At 48.8% G+C, this 10,683-nt stretch overlaps 1 protein-coding gene across 2 annotated transcripts; it reads left to right on the forward strand.

Annotated features, from left to right (window-relative positions):
* The first annotated feature begins 11 nt into the window (after positions 1-11).
* On the forward strand, positions 12-3,631 carry LOC119284822 (endo-1,4-beta-xylanase 5-like). 2 transcript variants are annotated; one of them, XM_037563991.1, is made up of 5 exons: positions 12-448; positions 544-628; positions 788-834; positions 1,759-2,151; positions 2,236-3,631. In XM_037563991.1, the coding sequence occupies exons 2-5, from the start codon at positions 568-570 to the stop codon at positions 3,457-3,459; spliced, it is 1,725 nt and encodes a 574-aa protein (XP_037419888.1). In that variant the 5' UTR covers positions 12-448; positions 544-567; the 3' UTR covers positions 3,460-3,631. The 2 variants fall into 2 exon arrangements, with proteins under 2 accessions (XP_037419888.1, XP_037419886.1); XM_037563989.1 differs by having other exon boundaries at positions 12-444.
* The last annotated feature ends 7,052 nt before the right edge of the window (positions 3,632-10,683 follow it).

The following is a 10,683-nucleotide window of genomic DNA, read 5'->3' on the forward strand; positions in this document are numbered from 1 at the left end:
GAGTTCGCATTCGTAGGCACCGGCTAAGCTAGACAGAAAAGAAAAACTAGAGTGGAGCAGTACGTGGAGAATTAGAAAGGCCAAGTGTCTTGCGCGGGCGGGCGACGGATCGGCATCCAGCACCCCTCCGGCCGCGCTTGCTTGGCAAGCTCGATCTCCTCCCGTGCGGGTGGTGAGGTGAGCGCGGCCAGCAAGCAAAGCGCGCGCGCGCGACGGATATCATAATCTTTTGGCCCCGTCGCCGTCGCGGGGGGTGTTGCTGTTGCCCGCCCTCCCACCATAAATTCGGGCGGCAGGCCACGCAAAGATCGTTGGTGCGGATGTCCAGGGAACAGAGCAAGGGAGCGCGAGTGTGAGCGTGGACTGGACCGTCGTCTACCTCTGCCTCTTCTTCCTCCTCTACCTACTGCCGCTCTTGAGCAAGTGCCTTGGTCTCTTCAGGGGGTGGGTAAACCCTCTATCTATATCTGCCATTGCCCTGCATTCCTCTTTCTCTGTGCTCTGTTTCCTCATTGCCATTGCCCTGGTTGGCGCTTACTGCAGAGCACGAACTGCTGACCGACGGCGATGGCTACCACGATGGAGAAGCTGGTGTTCTTGCTCTTATGGGCTGCTGCTCTAATGGAAGGTACGCAATGCGAGTGATTCAATCTGCTATACCACTTTGCAAGCTACTGCCGTGTATCCTTGAACCTATGAACCAATTATCAACCGGATAGTTGCATTCCATGAGAAATCGACGTGGTTTCTTTGTAACGCAGCTGGCTAACCATTTGCTTCCATTCAGGTTCCATGGTGAAGTCTCTCCCGTACGATTCTTCCGCAAGCGTCGAGGCAAGCCCATCCACCCATCCATTCAATTCATTCTCTCATAGGAGAATTACGCGACCCTTACGTTTGCAATAGCATAGATAACCCATGTACAAGGGCAGATGATTTTTTAAGCACGAGCTTGGGTTAGCAGAGGAGATTACCATGCATGGGCCACGTCGTTATTCCTCACGCAACGGGGTTAATTTGCCACGCAAGTTAAAACGGGCCAGTGGGTTTCCCGCCCAAGTTAAAATGGAATGTCCTTAATTCTCTCTTACCTAGTAGTACGTACCTTAATATGCTTCTCAGTGCCATGCACGATAGCGGCCGTCCTAGTGCAGTGCGCAGACGTGTTAGAGAAGTTGGCTACACCTCAAAACAAAACCCCGTAAATCATGCACATATAGTCTGAACTGGTCTGGACCATGGAAGTATGTATAAAATTTCTTTGGGTCTACTTCTCTATGTTTTTGTCTGTCTTTATGCTGTCTTTGTGATATAATACAATAATAATACTATAATGGATACAGTCAAAGCAAGCGGAAAGTATCTGAAATTAGTGGTTAGTGTTTGATTATCTGCTGATCCAGCTGATTAGGCAACGCAAAGCATCTGCATATCCCAAGACGAAAGCAATATGGACGCCAAGTAGATGAAACTTGTGCACGGCGGTCATGCCGCAACTGGCCGATAGAATAGAAATAACCAGGAAAGGCGGACGGTAAAAGCCGGGTGGCGGGATCAATTTCCGGGTCTGTCTAGTTTCTACCCGGCCTAAACCAGGAAATCTGTTTCGCGTCGACGTCTAGACAGGCGCCTCTTTTTTAGAGATAGTCTAGTTCGGGCACTGGGCTCAAACCAGCTAAAAATATACTACTATGCACAAATTGTATTATTATTCTCAGAGTATACGTCGGTCGTCTGACTTGTGTGAGGTGGATGCAGTGCTTGGTTGAGCCGATGGAGCCGCACTACGGCGGCGGGCTCATCGTCAACCCGGACTTCAGCGCCGGCCTCCGGGGCTGGTCGGCCTTCGGCTACGGCAGCGTCGCCGAGGGCGCGTCGGTGGCCACGGGGAACCGGTACGCCGTGGCGGGCAACCGGACGCGGCCGTACCACAGCGTCAGCCAGAAGGTGTACCTGCAGAACGACACGCACTACACTCTGTCCGCGTGGTTGCAGGTGAGCCATGGTGCCGCCGCCGACGTGTGGGCGGTTGTCAAGACCGCCGACGACTTCGTTCACGTCGGCGGCGCCGTGGCCAAGCCCGGGTGCTGGTCCATGCTCAAGGGCGGGTTCACCGCCGCCAACGCCGGGCGCGCCGAGATCTACTTCGAGGTCCGATTACGCTCCATCTTCATTCTTGGTTCGTGCAAAGGAGCAAATCATTGAGTTGATTAACGTGTTGGTGCATGCATGCAGAGCAACGCGACGGTGGACATATGGGTGGACAGTGTCTCGCTGAAGCCGTTCAGCAAGGAGGAGTGGGCGGCGCACCGGACGGAGTCGACCCGCGCCGTGCGGAGGAAGATGGTGAGGCTCCAGGCCAAGGACTCCGGCGGGAACCCGCTGCAGGGCGCGGAGGTGTCGGTGGAGAACGTGCGCAGCAGCTTCCCTCTGGGCGCGGCCATGAGCCGCGAGATCCTGACCAACCCGGGGTACCAGCAGTGGTTCACGTCCCGGTTCACGGTGACCACGTTCGAGAACGAGATGAAGTGGTACAGCACGGAGCCGGCGCCGGGGCGGGAGGACTACACGGTGCCGGACGCGATGCTGGCGCTGGCGAAGCAGCACGGCATCGGGGTGCGCGGGCACAACGTGTTCTGGGACGACCCCAAGCAGCAGCCGCGGTGGGTGCAGTCGCTCCCCTACCCGGAGCTGCTGGCGGCGGCGTCGCGGCGGATCCGGTCCTTCGTGTCGCGGTACGCCGGGCAGGTGATCGCGTGGGACGTGGTGAACGAGAACCTGCACTACTCCTTCTTCGAGCGGCAGTTCGGGTGGGACGCGTCCACGGCCTTCTACGCGGCGGCGCGGCTGCTGGACGCCGGGTCGGCGCTCATGTTCATGAACGACTACAACACGCTGGAGCAGCCCGGGGACATGGCGGCGGCGCCGGGGAGGTACGTGGACCGGCTGCGGCAGATCATCGCGTCCTACCCGGAGAACGGCGCCGGCATGGCCATCGGGCTGGAGGGGCACTTCACCACCCCCAACATCCCCTACATGCGCGCCGCGCTCGACTCGCTGGCCCAGATCGGGCTCCCCGTGTGGCTCACGGAGGTGGACGTGGCCGGCGGGCCGTCGCAGGCGCAGCACCTGGAGGAGGTGCTGCGGGAGGCGTACGCGCACCCGGCGGTGCAGGGGGTCATCCTCTGGTCCGCGTGGCGGCCGCAGGGGTGCTACGTCATGTGCCTCACCGACAACAACTTCAGGAACCTGCCGCAGGGGGACGTGGTGGACCGGCTGCTCGCCGAGTGGAGGACGGCGGCGCAGACCGGCACCACCGACGAGCAGGGCTACTTCCAGGCCGAGGTCGCGCACGGCGACTACAAGGTCACCGTCAGCCACCCCTCGCTCAACACCTCCGTCTCGCAGAGCGTCACGGTCGACCTCGGCTCCGGGAACCACTTCTTCATCCAGGCCTAGTAGAATCAAAAATGCTTTCGCTAGGTGTAATGCAGAAATGTTCCAGGGCATCGGAGTAGTAACTATTGAGAAATCACTACGTGGTACTGTAGAACACACTAGATTTAGCCATTCATGTACACAAAGTTTACACCGTATAAAAAAAGGAGGCCGTACTACTTTACACGATTCCCGGATGAAAATGTTCCGTGCTTCGTCTTATCGGGCTAGCTTTGGCTTCAGGTCAAGATTAGCTGCGGCGGCGGCTTGTTGGTCTCTTCTTCTCACACGAAGTTCCTTTCTGGCAAATCCAATTACACGATGTCATCCCATGATCACGTCTTGTATTATCTTATAGCACTAAGGATAACCAGAGAGTTCATGTCATCCGGATGCAAACAAATCGAAATCACGAGCGAGACGCAGACAAAGCAAAAAAAAAAAAAACATTCGGAATTGCTAACTCACATCTAGATGAGATTTAAGGATGTCGCATCTAAGTCTCTGGCCATTGAATCTGTTTGTTGTAATCTCATGCAAAAATCTCGATCTTTTGTTTGGCTCTGTCACTGTCGCTTGTTGCATCCCGTCGTTCTTTTTTCCCGGCCCATTCTTGTTTGTTGGCCCGTTATGGTCGTTAGGCCAGGGAAGGGGCGGGCCACTCTTTTTGTTGGGCGTGTCTAGTGGGCGGCCGGCTACCCACTAGTGCAACCGAGCGGCCGGCTGAAAAAGGAAACCCCCTGTCCCCACGAAACAGAAAAGGAAGGCAACAGACCGATCGACCGGCCACCAAACAAACCGATCGAGCGCCCACGTAGCCAGCTGTCCCCAGCTCGCACCCACGCCCCCGCTCGCCCCCACGCCTCAGCCCCTCCCACGCTGTTTTTTTCTTCTTCTCCACGCCAGAAGCAGATCCAACAGAAATCGCCCCCAACCCTTCTTCCTCCTCCTACAGCCGCCATGGGAGCCCCAAAGTAGAATGAGCTGCTTCAAGATCTAAAGGGCAGGGTGATCAGGGCCATACCAGGCAGTAAGATCAAGCAGGTAAGCCCCCTCTGCACCTCTTCACTTCCCCCTTTCTTGTACTGCATAGGCATATGTAAACTCCTTTCTCCATGGATCCATGGAGAATCTGCTTCAAAAAAGAGATGAATCTGGCACATCACACCAGCCTACTTGATGTTACTGCTGGATGTGTTAAACATGCCAAAAACTACTTGATGCATGCCAGACAAGTTTCTACCACCTGGATGTGTTAAACAAGCCAACTAAAAACAAGTTCTCTGGCCAATTAAAACATGATTAAAGCCAACTCAACAAAGCATTGTAGCCAAAAACTAAACATGCATTCTACCAACTTGTAGTTATTGTTTGCAAAATGAACAAAAAATTGACTGCCCAATAGATATGTGCAACGAAAAATTCATAAATGTGCAACTGAACATGCATCCCATCCAACTGAACCTATATTCTGGCAACTCGGCATGCATGCTAGCCAAAACTAAAACATGCATTGTACCCCACGTGTTATCTGGCCAACTAAAAAACATGTATCCTGGCCAACTAAACATGTATCCTGGCCAAGTAAACATGTATATTTTGCAATACATGTTTGTGAGTGAACACTTTGGGAAAACTGTAGTATATGTGCAAATAAAAAACATGTTTTCTGGCCAACTAAACATGCATGTTGGCAAAAAACAGAGAAAATGTATCCTGGCCAACTGAGACATCTATTCTAGCCAACTGAATGTATTAACTGTCCAACTGAACATGCATGTTGGCCAAAAACTGAAATAAATCAACCTGGCCAGCTGAGACATCTATTCTAGCCAACTAAAAACATTGAATGTCCAACTGGATATGTATGCTGGCCAAGTGCAAAGATGCATCCTGCCAATTGAGACGTCTATTCTAGCGAAAACCAGAAATCTGTAGTGCAACAGGAAAAGCACAAGAACTTTTGTCCATGGCTAATGAAGCCACAAACCATATTAACATATTCACACATATAATCTTGTCCCACGCATATATTCTGGTCCCACATCTATTGCAAACCATATTAATATGTTCAAATATACCAGAACTAGAAACATAAACGACGATGAAAAACATATAACTATAATCTGTCCTCCAATTCTTCTTTCTTCTTTCACCTGGATTTTCCTTCTCAAATGTAGCATCCAATTATGTGTAGAAAAATCTGAAAAGAGCTCCTTGCGAAACGGAAACCTACAGATCATTACAACAAAACAAAAAAGGGAAAAGTCAAAAAAACTCTGTAGCAAAAAGAAGTCATGCTTTTGCCAGTTATTTACTGCAAACTGTGCAACTAACATAACAAATCTGTGCAAATAAAAAATTTCATAACTGTTATAATAAAAGATTATGCTACAGTCATGTTGTTTTTGGAACTAAGATTATCACAAAATGGTGTGCAACTGCCTATTTACTAAGTTTTTAGGTTGTTTGAAACACTCTTTTTCTGTGGTTACCAACTAATGACATCAATCTCTTCTTTTTATATATGTGCAGGGAGTGTGTGGCAGCATCCAAGAACAAGGAAAAAAAATGCTTGATCTCAATGAGTTGCCTCCAGATCTCAATGAGCTTCCTCGTGATATGGATCAGTAGCAACCCAGCATACAACAAGGAAATTGGACAGAAAATGGTCGATCTGTTTACTACACGCAGGCAAGTCGTGATGGTAACCCTACTGGCCATGACAATGCGGCAGGCCAGTCATCAGCCCGTGGTGCCCCTGTAGTGGTGTCTTTGCAGTCAGAGAGCCATACTCTTGATGACATAGGAACCGAGGCAAATGTTCCTGGTCCAACCAGGACTGAGCTAGAAGCTGGGGCTGTTGACAGAGCTGTGCAAGTAGAAGAAGGAGAGGATGAGGCTGGTTCTCAACCTATGGAACCCTATGTTGGCATGAGGTTTGACAACCTTCAAATTGCTAAGGATCACTACAACAGCTACGCACTACGGATGGGTTTCTCTATCAAGATGAACACCTCTAGACGGACAGCCCGCACCAATGAATTGATAAAACAACAGTTTTGCTGCAACAAGTTCAAGAAGCCCAAAGCTGATGATGGAGGAGCTGAGGCTCCTCCTGTCCTGGACCTTATTCTAGATCCAAAATCTGTTAACAGTGATGAGGAGATAGAAGAAGAACCTCCAATATTTGCTGAAGAGGAGGCTGGTACTAGTAAGAAGAAGAAGAAGCGCAAACACGAGACAATAAAGCAGACTGAATGCAAGGCGAAAATGTTGGTGAAGCTGATAGATGGGCGATGGGAGGTGACGCACTTTGTTCGTGACCACAATCATCCGCTTGTGAACAAACCATCATTGTCCAAATACTTGAGATCCCACCAAGGTATCTCACCTGATGAAAAGGAGTTTCTGCGCATCTTGTATAACTGCAACTTGACTACAGGTGTGTTGTTTTTCTATATCCCTTGAAGAATTAAGTCTCCCTCTAGGAAGTCTAGTGTGCAACTATTATGGTACTACTGTGCAACTGAAATTGCTTAACTGTGCAACTGGTGTCCAACTTCCCATGCTTTTTGTATATCACTTTTGGTGCTTCTTGTGCACCTAGATTGTCTTTACTATGCAACTACACAATGTCCTGTATGCAAAAACTGCAAAGTGTTTTTAAAAAGGTGCAGCTAGGTGTCCATTTCCTGCAATTATCTTCTCTGCCAACACGTGTCCTATTACTGTGCAGCTGGATGTGCCATTTGTGCAACTACAAAAAGGATATACTGTTTGTTTTTGTATTATGTAGGACGAATAATGCATGTAATGGCAGAGTTTTATGGATCTGAGATGATGGTGCCGTTCGGACCAAAGGCAATAACAAATCTTTGTACAAGTTTTCGTAGAGATGACACAAAGGAGGGTGATCTGATTGAGACAATTGCGCACTTCAAGGATATACAAAAAACCGATCCAGACTTCTTCTATAAGGTGAAATATGATGAAGAGGACAGAGTTGTCAACATATTTTGGGTGGACGGCTTAGCTCGAAAAGCTTATGCGGAGGTGTACCACGATTGCATATCGTTTTACACCACCTACATGACCAACTTGTACAATATGCCGTTCGCGCCCTTCATAGGAATAAACCGACTGTTGGGGAATGTAGCATAAATTCAAAATTTTCCTACGTGTCACCAAGATCTATCTATGGAGTCATCTAGCAACGAGGGAGGAGTGGATCTACATACCCTTGTAGATCGCGCGCGGAAGCGTTCAAGAGAACGGGGTTGATGGAGTCGTACTCGTCGTGATCCAAATCACCGATGATCCTAGCGCCGAACGGACGGCACCTCCGCGTTCAACACACGTACGGAGCAGCGACGTCTCCTCCTTCTTGATCCAACAAGGGGGGAGGAGAGGTTGATGGAGATCCAGCAGCACGACGGCGTGGTGGTGGAAGCAGCGGGATTCCAACAGGGCTTCGCCAAGCGCTGCGGGAGGAGGGAGATGTGTCATGGGAGGGAGAGGGAGGCGCCAGGGCTTAGGTATGGTTGCCCTCCCTTCTCCCCACTATATATAGGGCCAAGGGAGAGGGGGAGGGCGCAGCCTTGCCCCTTCCTCCAAGGAAGGGTGCGGCCAAGGGGGAAGGAGTCCATCCTCCCCAAGGCACCTCGGAGGTGCCTTCCCCTTTTAGGACTCTCCCCTCCTCTTGTCCCTTTGGCGCATGGGCCTCTAGGGGTTGGTGCCCTTGGCCCATGTAGGCCAAGGAGCACCCCCTACAACCCATGTGGCCCCCGGGGCAGGTGGCCCCACCCGGTGGACCCCCGGGACCCTTCCGGTGGTCCCGGTACAATACCGGTGACCCCGAAACTTGTCCCGATAGCCGAAATAGCACTTCCTATATATAATTCTTTACCTCCGGACCATTCCGAAACTCCTCGTGACATCCGGGATCTTATCCAGGACTCCGAACAACTTTCGGGTTACCGCATACTTATATCTCTATAACCCTAGCGTCACCGAACCTTAAGTGTGTAGACCCTACGGGTTCGGGAGACATGCAGACATGACCGAGACGTTCTCTGGTCAATAACCAACAGCGGGATCTGGATACCCATGTTGGCTCCCACATGTTCCACAATGATCTCATCGGATGAACCACGATGTCAAGGACTTAATCAATCCCGTATGCAATTCCCTTTGTCCATCGGTACGATACTTGCCCGAGATTCGATCGTCGGTATCCCGATACCTTGTTCAATCTCGTTACCGGCAAGTCTCTTTACTCGTTCTGTAACACATCATCCCATGATCAACTCCTTGATCACATTGTGCACATTATGATGATGTCCTACCGAGTGGGCCCAGAGATACCTCTCCGTTTACACGGAGTGACAAATCCCAGTCTTGATTCGTGCCAACCCAACAGACACTTTCGGAGATACCTGTAGTGTACCTTTATAGCCACCCAGTTATGTTGTGATGTTTGGCACACCCAAAGCACTCCTACGGTATCCGGAAGTTGCACAATCTCATGGTCTAAGGAAATGATACTTGACATTAGAAAAGCTTTAGCATACGAACTACATGATCTTGTGCTAGGCTTAGGATTGGGTCTTTGTCCATCACATCATTCTCCTAATGATGTGATCCCGTTATCAATGACATCCAATGTCCATGGTCAGGAAACCGTAACCATCTATTGATCAACGAGCTAGTCAACTAGAGGCTTACTAGGGACATGGTGTTGTCTATGTATCCACACATGTATCTGAGTTTCCTATCAATACAATTCTAGCATGGATAATAAACGATTATCATGAACAAGGAAATATAATAATAACCAATTTATTATTGCCTCTAGGGCATATTTCCAACAGTCTCCCACTTGTACTAGAGTCAATAATCCAGTTCACATCGCTATGTGACTAACACTCAAGGTCACATCCCCATGTGACTAACACCCAAAGAGTTTACTAGAGTCAATAATCTAGTTCACATTACCATGTGATTAACACTCGATGAGTTCTGGGTTTGATCATGTTATGCTTGTGAGAGATGTTATAGTCAACGGGTCTGAATCTTTCAGATCCGTATGTACTTCGCAAATCTCTATGTCATCTTGTAGATGCAGCTACTACGCTATATTTGGAGCTATTCCAAATAACTGTTCTACTATACGAATCCAGTCTACTACTCAGAATAATCTGGATTAGTGTCAAAGTTTGCATCGGCGTAACCCTTTACGACGAACTCTTTTACCACCTCCATAATCGAGAAAATTCCTTAGTCCACTATTTACTAAGGATAACTTTGACCGCTGTCCTGTGATCCATTCTTAGATCACTCTTGTACCCCTTGACTGACTCATGGCAAGGCACATTTCAGGTGCGGTACACAGCATAGCATACTATAGAGCCTATGTCTTAAGCATAGGGGACGACCTTCGTCCTTTCTCTCTATTCTGCCGTGGTCGAGCTTTAGGTCTTAACTTCATACCTTACAACTCAGGCAAGAACTCCTTCTTTGACTGGTCCATCTTGAACACCTTCAAGATCATGTCAAGGTATGTGCTCATTTGAAAGTACCATTAAGCGTTTTGATCTATCCTTATAGATCTTGATGCTCAATGTTCAAGTAGCTTAATCCAGGTTTTCCATTGAAAAACACTTTTCAAATAACTCTGCATGCTTTCCAGAAATTCTACATCATTTCTGATCAACAATATGTCAACAACATATATTCATCAGAAATTCTATAGTGCTCCCACTCACTTCTTTGGAAATACAAGTTTCTCATAAACTTCGTATACACCAAAATCTTTGATCATCTCATCAAAGCATACATTCCAACTCCGAGATGCTTACTCCAGTCCTTAGAAGGATTGCTGGAGCTTTGCATACTTATTAGCATATTTCAAGATTGACAAAACCTTCCGGTTGTATCACATACAACATTTCCTCAAAAATCGTCGAGGAAACAATGTTTTGACATCCTATCTGCAAGATTTCATAAATGATGCAGTAATTGCTAATATAATTCCAACAGACTCTTAGCATGGCTACGAGTGAGAAAGTCTCATCGTAGTCAACTCCTTGAACTTGTCGGAAAACATCTTAATGACAAGTCGAGCTTTCTTAATGGTGATACTTACCATCATTGTCCGTCTTACTTTTAAAATCCATCTGTACTCAACAGCCTTACGACCATCGAGCCGTTCTGCCAAAGTCTACACTTTGTTTTCATACATGG

Source organism: Triticum dicoccoides, chromosome 4A (genome assembly GCF_002162155.2).
Source record: "Triticum dicoccoides isolate Atlit2015 ecotype Zavitan chromosome 4A, WEW_v2.0, whole genome shotgun sequence".
NCBI lineage: Eukaryota > Viridiplantae > Streptophyta > Magnoliopsida > Poales > Poaceae > Triticum > Triticum dicoccoides.